At 38.6% G+C, this 18,127-nt stretch overlaps 1 protein-coding gene across 3 annotated transcripts in view; it reads right to left on the bottom strand.

Moving 5' to 3' along the window:
- The window catches only part of ZZEF1 (zinc finger ZZ-type and EF-hand domain containing 1), a 57,199-nt gene that overhangs the window by 15,526 nt on the left and 23,546 nt on the right, over positions 1-18,127 (bottom strand). The window contains exons 23-42 of one of the 3 annotated variants that reach the window (XM_041463589.1): positions 17,657-17,738; positions 16,868-17,069; positions 15,156-15,304; positions 14,540-14,780; positions 12,939-13,018; positions 11,968-12,061; positions 10,893-11,409; positions 10,100-10,264; positions 9,329-9,448; positions 8,265-8,426; positions 7,435-7,564; positions 7,048-7,186; positions 6,446-6,611; positions 5,773-6,035; positions 4,633-4,805; positions 3,918-4,065; positions 3,222-3,361; positions 2,546-2,823; positions 1,320-1,494; positions 596-728 (exon numbers count right to left, since the gene is read on the bottom strand). In XM_041463589.1, coding sequence (XP_041319523.1) covers positions 596-728; positions 1,320-1,494; positions 2,546-2,823; positions 3,222-3,361; positions 3,918-4,065; positions 4,633-4,805; positions 5,773-6,035; positions 6,446-6,611; positions 7,048-7,186; positions 7,435-7,564; positions 8,265-8,426; positions 9,329-9,448; positions 10,100-10,264; positions 10,893-11,409; positions 11,968-12,061; positions 12,939-13,018; positions 14,540-14,780; positions 15,156-15,304; positions 16,868-17,069; positions 17,657-17,738 — 3,557 coding nt within the window. The remainder of the gene's footprint in view (positions 1-595; positions 729-1,319; positions 1,495-2,545; positions 2,824-3,221; positions 3,362-3,917; positions 4,066-4,632; positions 4,806-5,772; positions 6,036-6,445; positions 6,612-7,047; positions 7,187-7,434; positions 7,565-8,264; positions 8,427-9,328; positions 9,449-10,099; positions 10,265-10,892; positions 11,410-11,967; positions 12,062-12,938; positions 13,019-14,539; positions 14,781-15,155; positions 15,305-16,867; positions 17,070-17,656; positions 17,739-18,127) is intronic. The other 2 variants (XM_041463590.1, XM_041463591.1) reach the window with 2 other exon arrangements.

The raw sequence follows: 18,127 nt of genomic DNA, 5'->3' as shown, positions 1-18,127 counted from the left end.
TATTCAAATCTTCCTTGAATATCAAAAAGTGGCTTAGTCTGTTGATTTTTCCAAATGTCTTTTACACAAATTCAGTAGTCAAATCTTAGGACAACCTTTGCTTTATTAACTTCACAATATTAGGTCATACAAAGATAAAAGCCCTTGCTCCTAAAAACCCAACTGACTAGTTATATATTAAATGTTTCACTTGGTCTCAAATTTTAGGGATACCCAAACTGTTTTCAAATTAGCACTTGTTCTAAAACATTAAGCACAAGTTTGTAAAGGATAAGACACAAGCACTACACAAATCTGAAATAGGAACAACTGCTCCATCTTCATCAAAAGCCTGTTTCTGAGATTTCTCAATCAACAGAATGGTCTCAACAGCTTTCTAAATCCTTTTCTTAATAAAAATAATTGAAGTAATTACTGCAGAAGCTTCACAATTTGGCAGTGACCTGCAAGCAGAATTTGGTAACCTGTCAGGCAACTTACTAACAATGGAATTCCAAGTCTGCAGAGCTGCACAGCAATCTAGTTAACATTTGCTTTTAACAAACTGTAAGGGAATACTCTGTGATTTTCTGATAAAACAAAAATGTCACAGAACCTGTTTTTCTCTTTCGGGTTTTGATGTCTACAACCACTGCCCTGTTTTTCTCAGTGAAGTGCTTCAGGATGATCACATTATGAGGCTCATTAGCGTTGTCCATGTACACAGAACGAGTGCCCATACACAGCACCTGGAATGGCAGCAGAACTTCAGTTAGGATTTGGAATACTCATTTACAAATACACAGCCATGTCTTATATTGGTTACATTTGCTTATTCTTGCCATTGTATTTTTTAGCTGAACCACTGCTTGATGCCTGGTATTTGCTGGTCTTTAGAAAGTGGAAGTTCAACTCTATAAAAGAAATGTCTACTACAAGAACTTAATGTTCCACAGCAGCAATGTATCAGCTATGAACATCAAGATGGAGAATGGATTGTTTTCCTTGTACAAAAGTCCTTTTAGATACTGAAACAAATGAAGCTGGTTTGCTTGTAGCAGTTATAAGCAGCGTCCAAAAAATGCCAGGCAAAACCAGCTTATTATTCTTCATTAGATAAACATTAATTGTGCACATGTGGAAAGATGTGAACTCTGACACACATCAGGTTTTGGGAGTTTATAAAGGTTGTCCCCCATTGCTGGAATCTGTAGCATTTAGAAAGAGATACTTAAAAGCTTTTGTTTCCTTTAGGACTGACAGGCTACTTAGCATTTAGAAAGATACTTAAAAGCTTTTATTTCAAATTTTGTTTCCTTTAGGACTGACAGGCTACTTACCTCAGGAAAGCCAACCAGCACCAACAAAGTGAAGATGTTGGTGTGCTTTAGCTGGAAGGGCAGCTGCTTAATGCAGTGGTCAGTGAAGGCAGCAATCACATGGTGCCACTGTGCAGAGGAGTTCAGAGCCCGCAGGATGTCTGCCATGGAGCTCGCCCAGTCCAGCCCCACACGGCTGCAAAGCAAGAGCAGGCTGCATTAGGAGGGCTGACTGCACACTCACCTGAAGCTATTCCTCCTCAAGACAGCATATCACTGATAATCTGTCACAGCTGCAGCTTTCAAATTGTTATAGAACTGTTTTTGCAAATACTTGAAGCTTTCATGCCAGCTGACAAGTGCCAGCTGTTTTGTTTTCTATAGAACACAAATACTATTCTGAGAGGGTCTACAGGCCCAAATCAAAGTGTGCCTGAACATTGCCACTGTTAACTCTGAATTTTAGTTTAGAACCCAGAAGTTTCTGTTTGCATGGCAGCAAGATGTTTACTTCCATGTACGTGACCAACTGCTCACTCTCTGGATCACACAAAAAACCTACAGGGATTGGTCTCTTACACTAAAGTTAGTTTTTGAGAAAATCCTTTCCCTCAGCTTATGCTCTGGATATTCTTAAATTTTGTATGCTTTTCATAAATTTTAAAATAATGAAAATAATCCATATGCTTTCCTATTTGTTTATGAACCCTCCCAGTAAAACACATCTACAATAAAAAATAAGTCACATTTAACAGGCATGACATTAATCTCAGAATGCTTGAGAACTTTCTCAGGATCTTAGGATCTGCTGCTTCCAGTGCAATTTCACGATAAAAAAACCTCTCTGTCAAGTACTCTTACACAGAAGGGCCAGATCCAGAATCAGCACTGGTGATAGTTATGTGACACACCCTCCTCCTTTCCCAAGTTACACAAGAGATTTGTAACAATGTGAGAGAATGAATGGCACACAAAAAGTAAAGGACTGTATTTTTGGCTTTCCTCGTAGTTTCCAAACCTCAATTCCTCCTCCATGACATGCTGTGTAGGTAAGCACAGAAAATTAGCATTCTTCTGGAAGGAAATCAGGATTCCCACTGCAACAAAGGCTGCAGATGCTAAGCCCCTTCCATGACCAGGGTACAGGTTTAATTACCTTTCTATTAAAAAGCCTCTATGTACAAGGCATACATGAAAAAAATTACTGTTCAGCAGAGATTAACTGATTGGGTTAAGGTAAGAAGCACCTGTCTAAACACACAGCTCCCAGACTGAACAGAAGATGAGTTGTCTTCCATCCTTCTGGCACTGTAGATCCATCTCCTGGTACAAACAAATTATGTTTGGCTGAAAGGATCTTAGTCACAGCAGCATCCACTTCTGCAGGCATAAGCCTGAGGATTAACTGGCCCAGGAGTCCCAAGGTTAAATGATAAGTTTCATTCAGGTGGCCAGCATTTGAGATTACAACATGAAACATCAGTGGAAGTATTTGTTCCAGGTTGATCAGAGACATTGTGGAGCCCTGTGGAGAGAGAAAAATCTCAGTGAGGCAGGCAAAGAAAACAAGATTTTTAGTCAAAGTCAGCACATGCTTTCTATTCTGAAGGTCTTTCAAATGGGACAGAAGGAATGAGAAACTACATTCCTACTTTGGTTATTGGCCCTGGCATGTGGGCAATAACTCTGCTAAACAGTTAAGACTCTATTTCACAGATACATTAAAATTCCCTTCCCTCTCCCCCCACCCAGAAATAAGCCCTTACATTCCTTGGTGATGTCAGTGTCTGAAGACATTCTAATTCACATTTCATAACATGCAAGCAACATGGGTCCATATCCCACATTTAATTCCTATGAATTTTATTCATGTTATTTGTGCACACAGGAAAAAAAAAACACATGGAAGAAGAAAGAACTAACTGATTTGAAAGGTGGTAACATAGCTGCCAGCAGCCCCAAAATCCTCTTCTGAGAGCATTCAGCAAAAACTTGTTCCTGGCTAGGTATTAAAACCTTCTCTGTTGGTTTTGGGGTTGAATCCTCTGAGACGGAGTCATCTGCTTTGTAAATAAAACAAAATAAGAAAATCCCCTAAGTGACATTAAAAATAAATAAGTGATAGCTTAATTTTTATAATCCGAATCTAAAAATAAATAGAAATTATAAAAAAGAATTATTACAATTTGAAAATAAAGTCTTTATAGAGGAATATGGAAACAGAAGGTAAAGAAATTTATACCATCTAGTAAAACATATATAGGACAGTGCTAGACAGATCCATTTAACTTTCAAAATTCTTACAATCCCAGATTTAGTTTTAACAGGATAAGACACTTATTTTCTGGTTTCAAGTGCATCAGAACACACAAGTGTTGTGTTAGATCAACAGTGAATATTATCTCCATACATGGATAAATACTTGTGGAAATCTACTCTGATTTCCAGACTCCTTTAAACAGACTGCAAGGCACTTGTTCAAAGCAATGTCTGGCAGGTTTTCACAAAGCAGACACAGACATTAGAAAATATGCAAAACTGAATTAGGAATAAAAAGGACAGCTGTTTGCAGATGAGTGGATGTTTCTGTGACAGGGAAAATAAGAAATTATGTTTTACCTGTTGCAGCAACATTCCCATTCACAGACAAGTCCGACTCTTGTCTCACAACAGATTTCTTTGCAGAGACAGCTTTGATTTCAGTTTCTTGTTTTCCTACTTTATCTTCTGCAGGAGACTGGATTTCCTTGTGAGTATCTCCTTTCCCCTAAAAATAAAACAGAAGTACTAAAAGATTAAAACAAAATGTAATACCTGCGGGAACAAACATGGAAAGAATTCAGTCATCTGCACTGGACAAACATTTTTCTTTTGAGTATCAAAACCTTCTACTGAAGAATTTCTTGATGTATTCATGTCTTAAGCTTCCATACAATTAAATTATGTTGGTTTTTTTTTTTTTGCTTATATCTCCCTGCATAAAATTATTACACTATAATAGTTTTAAATACTGTATAAAACTGTAGGAAACTCATACTAATACTCAACAGTGCTAACAACCAGGGGAAATAACAGCCCTTTCACAAAGAACAAGACATGCCCTCTCCTGCAACACTTCTGTGAAAATCAGTTCAGAACAAGAAGTTTTTCATCAGCCAGATCTAATGAAAAAAAACAACTGTCCCCTTTCCCCCCCAGTTTTTACCTATAAATGAAATCATTACTATCCCTTATTTCAGTCCCACATTCAGAATAGGGTGTTTAAGCACCTGAAGATGTTTATTATCAGATCACATGTCTGATATCAGGGGTTCTGGAGATAACAGCTACTTACACTACGATGCACCAAAGAGCCTGTGCTGCGTTTCTCATCTCTTCCCTTCCCTGCTCTATCACCAGGATGACTTTTTGGAGCACTGTCTGTGGGAGGACTGCCTGTAACAGTGTCATTCTCTGAGATGGACTCATCTTCTGGTAACATGCAGAGGAGAGCTAAATTTTTCAGTCCTGGGAGCAAAAAAGTTATGAAAGTTATTTAGCTGTTGAGCAGCAAGACAGACAAAAAGCAGAACTGAAACACTTTAAAAGAGAACTTCAAACTACTTACAGAATTCTTTTGAACATTAACTTAATCAAAAACATATTTTCTATCAAGCTCATATAATTATGTAGTTTCACTGAATACTAGTGATGGACAGATGGTGACATCTTCCACCTCAAAGATGCCATTGGGGTAGAGGTCTTAATTTAAGAAAACAGTAGAGTGTAAATTATGAATAGCAAATGACATTTGTCTTATTTTTTCAATCTTCTGACCACCTGCACAACAGAACTGTATATTGTAAACAGATTAATTAATGAGTATGTGTAAGTATTTGGTGGTGGTGGTATTTCAGTTGTATTAGAGCTGCTCACAAAAACTACCAGCACCTTATTTGAATTTTAGCCTAGAATTTTTGATACATTCAAAATAGGTCCCTATTGTATAACCCTACTTTCTGTAGTAGGTCTTTGTTCACAGAAACACCCATCTCCAGACAAATTAACACCACTGCCAGAAATTTATACCACAAACACAGTTTATAATCTCTTCCCGTGAGATGCAGAACAAAAAACTTTTTCCACCAAGTTATTTGCTGTCCTTCAGTTGTCAGTGATACATTACAAAAAGAACATGAAGCTGTATTGACTGATCCCTTTACAACAGCTAAGATGGAAAAAAAAACAACCAGAGACTTGCCAAGTTGTGTCCAATGTTTATGTAAGCATAAAATTAGTTTTCTCAAGCACTCTATTTTCCATGTTCCAACGACCCTGAACGACACTTGTTCTACATTTGCTTTCTACATAAACAGTTATTCTCAGTGAAGTACACAGTAGCTTCCCCTTTCCTTTGGAAACTTTCAAGTCAGTAAGCACAGATATTTCTGACACTTGTAGAAAGCATTGTTCAGAGCAGGAGGAGCTGACTCACCTTTTCCGTGCTGTGCTTTCATCAGGCAGTCCCCAATGAGCTGAATGCACTGATGCTGCAGAACTCTGGCATGGCTGAGGACCTGGGGATCCAGCTGCTCTCCTTCTACTTCCTCCCCATTTGCCAGATCTGCACTGTAGAGGGTCAGGGCAGCAAAGAGCAGCCAGGAGTAATTGTGGACGTAGGGCTGGATGAGGCGCTGGCGGTCACTGATGCGGATGGTCACCATGGGGTACACCGTGATGCTGTGGGTGGGCAGGTGGCTGGAAGGACAAGGGACACCATTTAGGAAGGTAGCCTTTGGTTTTCTGCTAACCAACATAGTCAGTCAGTCAGTCAACACAAAATACCTTCAGAGGAAACCACTTAAAACCCAACACATTCCAGAGATTCAAACTGTAGACCTGGTTTTTATGACCTCTGGTGTCAAGCACTGAACTGTTTCCACAGTAGGGATTGTCTCTTCTATCCTGTCATACAGGACTGGCAACTCCTTCTGCAGCTTTCCTAGCCACATCCAGACATTTTTGCCAAACTGGTCCTATCTTTCCCCAAAGGACACCAAGGAGATGTCAGACACAGCTTTATAGTAAGCACAATGAGAATGACTGATTGTATTTAGCTATTAAATGCTTTCTGCCACATGGAGGAAAGCAAATCACATTTTTAATACCTGTCAGAGTATTTCTTTGCATGATAGCATCCATAGCAAAGGTCAAAGTCATCACAAACGTTGCAGTTCATTCTCCGACCTATGATAACTCCTTGGCAGTGATCACAGGCATATTCCATGTTCACCATTTCATGGTCATCCTCATGTCCTTCAGGTTTAACTCCACCTGTAAAGAAAGACTTCCCTGTAAATCTTTTTGACAAAGGACCTTTCCTAACTTCAAGTTCACATTCATACTAGGGAAAGAACAGTTAAACATTTCTAAAGAACCCAAGAGAAAAGTGACTTTATTTTGTGTATAACCGTCCTGGGTTTCAAGATGTGAGTGGGAGTGTGTATTCTATTCCCATCTGTTAGAGGTGGGACAGTTATGTTCTGTTCACTGGGCCACCTGTTAAAACCAGGTGGGGCAGTTTTCTTTATCTCTCCCACAACTAATGCTCCCTCCCAGAAATATCTTCTCTTTATGGGCCAGTGAGTGTCCCTGCATGGCTGATCAAATTCCAGCAAGACACCTCTCTTTTCAAATCAATACAATAATTTCCAAGATACTGTTTTGGTTTCAAATACAGGGTTTTGAGGGGCTATTTAATGGTTCTTACCAAGGAAACAGGTTTTACACAGATCCATGTCATTGCACTGCAGACAGCGGTAGCGATGCCACGGCGCGATTTCGTCACAGCCGTCACAGGAAATGTCTACGTTTAACAGGTCACAGTAACGAGCCACAAACATGTGCATCTGCAGCAACAAACCAACACCATTTACTTGAGTGTTATTTCTGACTTGGACAAAGCTTCAGACACGAAGCAGAACATTTCCCCTGCCAAAAATGAATCGGGATATTTTAATCATTTTAGACTCTTGAAAGTCTACAGAGATCCAGCTAATAAAAATTAACAATAAACCAGACTCCTTTCTGCCCTTTAGGCTTTTAAAGGTCTCTTATTTACCCCTTCTGCAGGTAAATATACAAAACATGAGGTCACCTTTCTCTGCTTCTCTGGGTCAGCTTGAGCTATCTTTTCATACCAGGTCTCAAACATTACATCCTGACATTCATCCATCCATTCACAGTTTTGCTTGTAGTCTGCAATTTCATCTTCTTCACTCCACTGACTAAAAGAAAAGCAAGCTTAAAATTAAGTTTGAATGCTATCAGGCTTCTCTTTAATAAAGCTTTACTTTTTAATGAAGAAAAAAGTGCTATAACATGCTAATGAAAACAGAATTGTGAGAAATCCCATTCACTCAGCTAATAAGTGACCATACAGACACCTGGTTCTTGCTTCTGTGACATATTCTTAAATACCTATAGGGACCATAATGCAAAAATTAGGAAAATCTACTCTTACAAAACAGCTTTTGGAATGCTGGCAGATCAGATCAAACGTTTCAAGTTTTTTTTGGCCTTCACATTTGCTCATGTGCAAGTACAACTACTATAAAATTGCCATATGAAGGTGTTAAAAACATTTGACATTCATCAAGGCAATAAACAGTATTACATACCTCCTGCTACACTGCTAAACAAGCAAAGCATTCCAGTAGTAATCAGGTTAAACATTAAATTCCAATAGTTTTTGCAAAAACTATTGAAATACTGAAATTTCAATACTGAAATATTGATTTTTTTTTGCTGAATACAGCAAAAAAAAATTGAAATACTTCAGATAAGCCCTTGGATACTGACCAGAATTATGCCATAGTTGTTAATAGTACCCTTACTGCTTGTTCCAGCATGAAGTTCAGGAACCCTCTTGGGTAAAGTGGAATCAGTATTTAGCAGCATGTGAAAGCTGCATTCTTCCTGACTCACCAAATGACACTGTCATGGATACTGATGTTCTCCTGTGATGTTGTCATGAGGAGATGTGGCAGCTGGATCTCAACAAAGAAGGAAAGATCACTGGGCTCCCAGCTCATGTCCAAGAGGTGCAGGAGAGCTGTCTGCACACAGGATAAGGCAGGAAGCAACGACCTAAATAAAAACAAAAGACATTAAAACATGACAGCTCTAAAGCTGACTTCAAGTTGAAAGACCTAGAGCTGTGTGTGGAGAGGAAGGGTAGAAAAACCCCTACACACTGATCTTCAGGCTTTACTATGCATTAAAGTAACTCTGTGGCAGGAACTCAGGTTTATCAAAGTATTCAACTCACACAATTTAGCAAGTACAGACTATAGAATTTGAAAGAAAGACAGTTTTCCTTCTGGATTCAGTTAAGATCAAGCTAATGGTGTTGTCTGAGCATTAGAAAGAGGGTTTGTCTCTTCTCTACAGTACAGCATTTTCTTGGTATTTGCAGGAATTTATTCTGTTTGAAACCTTTTTGACATTTTCACTTGAAACTGAACAAAATACTTGAATATTTTGAATATAACAATAATTGAAAGTTATTGTTAGAGAGACTGACATTATAGCCATTAAATTCTCATTTCTCTAGGACACCTGGCTATAAATACTCCAAATTCTAACCAGAATGTTGCCAAAACCTGAGTTTTAACATTAAAGCATGGCTGCAGAATTGCCATGTTTCTTGTGACATTACCCATGCCCAAGTATTCCATGATAAATTTGCTATTTCTAGTATTTTACTACCAAGCTTCAGAGACACACTGCAGAATTTTAACTACAAAATGCAGTAAGTCAAGTTTTTAACACGGATAACTTTTTGTGCTTTCCTTTATTCCTTTAGTAATAAAAAGCCAACTTGGCATTTTGAATCACAAGATCAAGGCTCCTCTTTAGTTCTGTAAATAATGGAAAGTACAGACAAAACTAATGAAGACATTAAATGACGAATAAAAAATTACAAAGGAGAAGTTGTGGAGGAATGCAAAAAAAAAAATTACACAAATAAAGCAAACAATGTACTGTACCTGTCATTAATTGTACTAAATCCCTTCACAGAATTTACCAGGAACAACACAAGCTGATAGTAGGACTCTCGAATCTCCTTGTGTAGCTCAGCACCACAGCCTTCCAAGTTTCCAAAGTAGCTGCAAATTAAGGAGTTATTTTAGTAGCCTAGTATTCATTGTGATATTTTAGGTAGCATGATTTGTGCAAATTTTACAAACAGGCCCTTTTTAACCCCTCTTCACAAGTGTGAAGGATGTTAGTTTTATTTAAAAATGCAGTCTAGAAGTTTCCAACAAAACTGAAAGAATCCTTCACCAGGAATCAGAAGTGAAGAAAGGGAACAGGCAAAGAAAATATTCTCCTAGCACTAAGAAGAGAACATTCCATTAAATTAAAAAGTTGCTTTATGAAAATGTAATCAAGATCTTAAAGGAAGTTAGTGCATTGCAAGATGACCACAGAAAGCTCCTGACAAGTGCAACGCCAAGAGACAGAGTTGTGACAGCACTGGCCAGAGACAACACAGCTAAAACATGTTCATGGCATGAACATCTGTGCAACTAAGTCCCACTTGGAAATAATTATTAATTTTGTTTGGTTTTTTTTTTTTTTTAAATGAAGAACACAAGATATGCCTACTAGCCTGAAAACTAACCTTGTCTCATATTTTTATTATTCACATGGATTAAAAATCAGAACTTTCTACTCTTGTCAATGTACATGCTGGAGGAACACAAGAACTAAGACAGTAAATCACATGGCTGAGATTTGCCCAAATAATTACTTACTTTGTAAAATCTTTCTGACAGGCCAGAAGTTCAAGGAGAAAAAGTACACAGGGTGGGTGAAAGCAGTGTGGCTGCCCAAGTGAGTCCAGGCACTGGCGGATGGTCTTGAGCACTTCCAAAATACTCTGCCCTTGGGATTTTCTCAAAGCAAGAACCTTTAAAACACTGAAAGTAGAAAAAAAAAAATCAGTGAGAACTTCAAAACACTGCACTTAAAACAACACAAATAAAATAACAATTCAAGAAGTGCTTGACTAGTTACACAACTGCTTTGTATCTGAATTTCCAGCTGTATTCCAGTGTATTAGCTGGAGTGAGTGATAAAGCTTCGAACAGAATCCAGCTCTTCCTGCACCACTCCAAAACAGGCAAGCTGAGAATTGAAAATCTCTCTTTTGATTTACATTTTCAGAATACTAGGTAATTTAATGAGAGATGCAACTTGTCTCTATTTGGTATCAAGGACTGGTAATAGTGATACACTATATCCCTGCTTTTGTAGACAAAAAGCAAAACGCCTCTGCAAACACATCTGAGGAAGCAAGACAATAAATTGCCAAGTGAGTGTTTTTCACATTCTGTTCTATGTGATAGAAGCAAATGAAATGAAATAGTACTCTCTGAGTCCCTACATCCTTGTGAATAACTGAAGTTTGACACATAAGCCTGACAACTGTTTGTATACAAAATATTCTGCCACATTATCTTGCTGCTAAAATATTTTATTCCACCTGAAGAGGTGTGAAGACAAGCTTCTGTATATTATAACTGACAACATTCTCAATTTGCTTACCTTTCATGTGAAAGTGATTGATCCTTAATAAAGTCTAATATGCTCTTCAAAATAGGGTATTTTTCCTTCACAGTAGGCACAGGTCTTGGCTCTTCCATTGACCTGAAGGACAGCAGCCTCAGTCTCCCACGGCCCAGCTGAGACTTGCGGGTAGGAGTGGAAGGAGGTGATGACACATCTTCTTGCTGTGAAACTGTATTTTCAACAGGCTTACTATGAAATGCAGGTGCAGCTTCTGCTTGGTGGAGGTCTGGAATTTGTTTAACTTTCAGATCAGACTGTGATGCCTGACGCCCCTCTTTTGAAACAGGGCGAGCTCCTGCACTGGACGACACCGACGGGGCTGCCTGGAAGTCCATGTCCACAGTTGATCCTTGTCTTTGGCATTGATCATTCATATACTGCTGGGGATCATCCATGTCTTGGCCTTCCAAACTCTCTGAGGCAGAATCTTTTCTCTTTGCTCTTATGGGCAAAAAATTCAGTAACAAAAGGCTCTTCTGCACACAGAGTTTTGCTGCAGCATAAAAATTGGAGGAGTTAAAATCAAGACAATAGGACAACAAATTTGCTGTCTTGTACTTAGGAAGAAAGTGATTTATCTTATTTTTTCTCCATTGATACAGCTAGAAAATACTGTTTTTTTCTTGTTATATTGATCATGATACCAGCTCCTTAAGTTCAGATTTCCAAATGCTAAATCTGAATAATCACACTGAACCATATGAAGTACAGAGTAGTCATTGAGAACACATTTTGTCCTAATAACAATCAGTTGCTGTTCTAACATCAGTTAAATAGGGTAAGAAGTATCTACAAAAACAGATGAACATAAATTCAGAACCAGGCGACCCAAGTGAAAGGTCACTCCCTGCAGAATTTTCTTACTGTTTTCTGCAGAGAATAGCAGAACATAATCCCAGATAATTAATCCAATGTACACTAGGTTATCTCTTAAGGTATGAAAAACTAACCCCAGCTGCTAACTAACCCTTCACAGCAAAAATAAAGCCTTCAGGTTTACAATGCCTTACTAAGCTACCTGGAATGCTCAAACATACAAGGCAACACTCACCGAGAGTTTCTGGGTTCACCTCACTTGCTTCTGTGTTCTGCTTCTCTTCAGCATCATTTCCCCTCCCCATCAGAGATTTCTGCTTCATTTCCAACTGCAGACAGGATGTTAATATAGTTAAAATATGATTCTCTCTGTGCCTCTATACAGCAAGGATGTAGACTGTAATGATTGAAAGGAATTTAATCTCAGGAATAGATGACTGTAGTTACTATTCCCAGCTTTGCAGAGCAAACCACCCAGGAGCCTAAAGGAGCAGCACCTGAACTGTCAGAGCAGTAACAGCCTCACCCTGAGCTGCTTGAGCTTTGTAGGCTGAGACCATTCCCTGACTTGTGAATTGATGTGCATCAGTCCTCCAAGGAAAAGAAGGTTTCTCATTTACCCTCAGCATTTAGGAAAACGTAGACATCTAGTTGTAAGATAAAGTCCTCCAAAAATATGCCACCCCCCCTAGCAAGCTCTGTCAGATGCAAACATCACCTGTCATGCAATGGGTAAAGGCAATTACTCATCTTAACATGCATCTGCACCCACTGTAACTCTAGTACATCAACCTGCCAGGAATTCTTAGGCAGAAAAGAGGAGGCAGAAAGTCACAAGACAATGGATTGATGTCTAAGACACACTTCTTTCTATGATATACCTCAAAAGAACTCCAACTGCAATGTAAGAATCTTCCTAATTTACAACATAAATTCTTGCTAAAATATAACACAAATTTAATTCATTTTCAATCAAATTCAGTCCTAACTACCCATGATGACACATCTGGGGCTAAGAAAGGAGAGGAGTGTAAGGATGCAATTAAACATTTAAGTCTAAAGTTTCAGTTAACAAATATTCTTTCGAAGTGAAAATAGTTGATGTAGAATAATTGAAGGAAAAACTATTCCACCCTACTCCTTATCATTGCATTGCAAAGTACTAAAGTAAATGGCATTAACAGAGATCCTCCTGAGTGTTCTTACCATCCATATTCTAATGGAATCAGCCAGGGAATACACTTGTGCAAACTCATCACTCAAAGGCACCTTGCCTCCACTGTTGACTGGAAATGAGAGAAAGAAGAGAGTCCTGTTTATTTACAGCTCCATTTTTATACAACTGCTTAACTAAAATTATACTACAGCCTTCCCTTCATCTCTTAGTCAATACTTGGTATTATACCTGTAAGAAAAATAGAGAATAAACCTGCCAACTTTCATATGTCCTAAATACACAAACTGCACCTTGACTGATTTATTTACAAAGTTAATTTACAAGTATCTTTCTCATCTCTTCCCAAAACTGATGCCTGAAGCCATGGAAAATAAAATCCTTCCCTATGCATGCAATAACACTGATGCAAACTTATCAGAAAAATCAACAAATGCTTAGCAAGAACTTAAAGCTCTATAGATGTATTTGTTTTCTCTACTTTTTTACACTATGAATTTCTGGAATGGACTTTCAAGACCATTTTGCAAAAACTAAAAACCTGACAAATCAGTTTCTATTCAAACTGCCCTGACAATGACTATGGAGAAAAAGACATTCTTATACAGTCTCTCTTCCATGCTCCCTTTCTAACTTTTCTTCTGTACTCTTTTCAGCATCCCTTCTCCAAACTTCCCACAGCACAGGTGAACAGAGGTCCTGAAATTAGTCTGCCCCAGCAGGACCAGCAAATGAAGATACTGACAGAACAGAGGGATGAATTTCTCAAACACTCATTAATATTTGTCCAGTTCTCAATGTCACTCAGAAAATTAGCTCAATTGTCAGACATAGACAAAATGACTAAAGGCAGTAACCACATTAGTCATCAGATTAGTCTTTGTGTCAGTCATTTTTACTCATAACTTCACAGCTAAAAAAAATAGCTCAATCATTCTATGAAAATGTAAAATGTTTAGTGTCAAAATTATGACAAAAAGTGAAAACCTAAAATGAAATCTTTCAAAACCCAGTAACATCTTATTATCCAATACTTCAAACATATCAATAAACTTAATGGAAGGATGCTCTAAGTCAAAAAGTTGTTCATTTTACCTACTGAAAAATACATAAATTGCAATACAATGGCCAGTAAGTTAAAAGCAAAACATTGTTTTCTATTGGAAAAAAAAAATTCTGAGGATGGCAGGACTGATTTCCACACAATGGTATTTTGGGAGATAATTCACACCTCCTCCAACCCCAACAGTTAATAACAGAAGTTGCTGCTGGCTTTTTAGAAAAGGTGCAATGTAGAAAATGATCCAAGAACCTCTAATAACTGGAGCCACACTGTTCTGAATTAAAGCCCCAGAGGACATCACTATCCTCTTTAGGAATAGCTTTACAGAATTAGAGCTTCTGATGACTACTATTTTGCCAGTGCTCTGAAGACAAAAACATATATTACTAAAAAAGAAACACTCTAGAGAGAAAGCTTACCTAGTCTGCCTAAATGATACCTTTCTACACAACATCTTCTTTAAACTGCCCCACTGAACTGATTTTTAAATGTTATAAACTCAGCTGTAAGAGAGCCTTTCACAAACTGTAAGTCTTCATTATTAAGATAATCTAATAATATTAGAGTTACCATATTTTTGAAGCTTCTCAAATAAATCTGGAGTGAGATACACCAAAGCAGCAAATGTTGAGTTCACAGCTTGATCAACAGTAGGACCAGCAACTATATCTGTCTTTGGGGTCTGTTTTTTACATGCCTGTATAAGTCCTTTGAAAAGTTCAGATTTTTGCCCACTGAAGTCCTGGGCAGGATCTGATTTTGCAAAGTCGATAAGAAAGTTACGGCAGACGTCGTGGGGAGAGCTCCGAGCCTGCAGAGAAGGGAACAACACATAACTGCAGTACTGCCTGAGAGAAAACAGTGAGTGCAATCCTAAATCAACCTGCAGTTTATCCACTGCAGCTGAGCAAACTGAACAATAAAAGACATCCCTGCACCAGGTGGAGAGTGAATGAGATGATCTTTGAAAGTCTCTCCAAACCATTTCATGATTCCATGAAAATGGAAACTAATAAAGGGCACAGAACAACAGTTTCTTTCCCCCTTGGTATTTGAATCCAACAGCACAAATGACTCAAGTTTAGCACAGCAGTGTGCTTAAGGGCATCCCAACTCCATAAAGCCAATGAACCTGTGTGATGCACAGGGATTCCATGCCAAGGGAACACAAGCAGTGAGTGGGTACCTCGTTTTTGTCTTGGTGCTTGGCACTGTTTTGCCTGGCTCCAGGGAGTGCCTCAGGACACAGCTGATGCCTGAAGACAGGTTTCCACAGAGGAGAATTAAGAACCGAGGTTACTTTCAAAGGAGGCAAGTCTGCTTCACTACCTAATTCTGCAAGAAATTCAGAACAGACCCTTCAGTTACTAAATTTTCTTCATTTTTACAGATTAGTGAAAATAATAAATGTTAAACAACCAGTAGGGAAAAAGAAACTGACAACAAACTCACCACAAAAAGTTAATGCAAATAGACTGAACAAGTAATTTAACAATGTTCTCTATTTTTCTAACATGGTACAGAAAACTGATGTACCCTGTCATTAATGGCAGCATCAATGTCTTATAGTGACAATCAATCTCTTATAGTGAAGGACTTTAAATCAAACATTTTCACTGTGTAACTACAGCAATCTTCTGATTTAAAAGAGTTTAAAAGCTATCTCTCCTACTAAACACCTAATCTGTCATATCTAAGCATGCTTATATTAAAAAAGGAAGAAAATATTCTCAAACACTTCAATTAGTTATCTGAATTCACATGTAAATAGCTGCCTAAATTTTCAAGGTAAATATGGACTACCTGAGTGGAGCAAGAACTCTTTAGCCTTATTTAATTTCTTCTAAGTGGTGGATGGATTCAGATTTAGGAAGCTAGAGAGAAGTGTTCTTGCTTTCAAATTAAACAGTAAATATTTTTTTAAAATTTACTTGTTAAAATTTAATGTACTTATCTTCAAGGTCAAAATCCTAATTGTACTTAGCTACTATAATTAACCAAACTTAATTTGTGACTTCAAATTTCATTCAATACCAAATGCTCATGTGAAACTTAGAACCCTTTGTGTCCTAAGCCCTGTAATTTTTTCAGTTTGTTGGCTCCATATTCACACGCCCAATGTGGGGTGGATGACAGCACCAGGGAACAATTTTAAATGGAAAAAGAAAAAAAAAGAACATACTATTTCATAAATATAATTTAGCTTAGTAGGATTACTTCCACATGTCCATGTCTTCCACGGACTTGCAACACAGCGATGTGGTAATCACACATCCTCTGAACAGAGACATAGCTGTCCCAGGATTTTCCTGGGAAGCTGTGAGAAAGCTCAGAGAAAGAACTAAAACAATTATAATCTCAATCTCTGCACCTTCCAGTCAATCTCTGTTTGTCAAAGATGTTTACAAGAAGGAGTTGTCCCTTCTTGACCAATAGGTGAGAGAAGATTCCTAAAGGCCAATCGGGTCTTAGGTCCACCATTGTTTCTGTAAGAACTGTGGATTTCTAATAATAAAGTGCTTTTCATGCCTTCTGATGATGGAGTCTCTGTACCACCTTTGTCTGTCCCTGATACCCCTTCAGTGGCACACCAAATCTTCCACGGGCTTGGAACACACCAAGTCTTCCATGGGCTTGGAGCACACCAAGCCTTCCATGGGCTTGGAGCACACCAAGTCTTCCATGGGCTTGGAGCACACCAAGTCTTCCATGGGCTTGGAGAACACCAAGTCTTCCATGGGCTTGGAGCACACCAAGTCTTCCATGGGCTTGGAGGACACCAAGTCTTCCATGTTGACGAGAGGGAAATACAAAAGGAACTCCATTTTCACAGGGGATCCTCAACACCAAGCCCCTGCAGCTCCTCTCTGCAGGGATGGAGCAGTGGGAGGCACTCACCTCGCAGGGATTTGAGGGCCATGCTCCGGGAAGCCAAGCGCCCCATCAGCCTGGAGACAAGCAGCTGTAAATCCAAGCCCCAAGACACGGCAACGTCTGGGAGGCCGTAAGCAGTGACGGAAAACTTGTAGCCCCACTCATTATTACTGCTGTCAGAGTGAAAGAGAAACTGCAGCCGTGGGCCAGCCTTAAAGGTCACTTTCTACAGAGCAACAAAACAGTCATTTTGCCAAATGTACATGACAGGAAAACGTTTCAGGGTAATGAATTCCCCTCAGCAACTCTGGGGTTTCAGTATTATGTTCTGGCCATAACAAATCTAATTTCCCCCACCATCTCAATGAGAAACCCACAATGCTAAGCAGGTAAAATTTCTATTCAAGAGCTTAATGAGCAACTTTATATTAAAATTCAGAGCCACAAAAACAGAAGAGCAGCATCCCATTTGAGGACAGAGCACAGCCTCAGGAAGGACCACACTTGTCCTATGATATAAAAACTTGCAAGGGCAGAGCAAGTTTTACCCATCTATTACTGGCAGTTAAACATGATTATTCCTTTTCACTTTAACTGATTGTTCTTTTGATAACAGGAGCAAAGAGGGATTCACTCCTTTTATTTGCAGCATTTCAGACTTTCTTCCCCATCTCCTGCCCCCCATCTAAGAAACTAATAAACACACCCATGTAAAAAAGCACGCATCCTTTTACATAATAGCTTTCCACAGGAATCATAAAGACTTCCTAAGACTGGGTAAATAATTTGGTTCATAGTTTTAAAGGTGCTCACCTTAGGCCACTTGTCAGTGCCAACCTTTGTATCGTAACGAGTTTTTGCCCCTCTGGCATCAGTAAACTCCAGGTAATCATACCTGTGAAAATTGCAATTCATTACTTCCAAATTTACTTTTTAAGTTTTGGGGGAGAATGGTTTTGCTTCTGGATTTTCACAAGTGCTGTATCTAAGTGCACCCTGTCACTTCTTTCTGAACCACACCTTCATGTGACTGCTAAGGAATTTATTTCATGTTTCAATGCAGGAGTCCCAGCAAACACAGATCTGCCATCTTGCAGGACTTTGGAACTGATAATGGATGCCAAATCTAACATCTGGCAAGTGCTTTAACAAAGCAGTAACCTGATGTGTTACCAAGAGAATGAGGGCAAAATAAATACCACAAGCACAAACTGTGGTGGTCACAGCATTATTATCAAACAGATCAAGGCCAAAGGAAGCAAAATTCATAAGAACAGCATGTCT

The sequence above is a fragment of the Pyrgilauda ruficollis genome, unplaced genomic scaffold (assembly GCF_017590135.1).
Source record: "Pyrgilauda ruficollis isolate IOZ18807 unplaced genomic scaffold, ASM1759013v1 scaffold168, whole genome shotgun sequence".
Lineage (NCBI taxonomy): Eukaryota > Metazoa > Chordata > Aves > Passeriformes > Passeridae > Pyrgilauda > Pyrgilauda ruficollis.
Note: the sequence above shows the minus strand (reverse complement) of the source record. Positions and strands in the feature narration are given on the sequence as shown.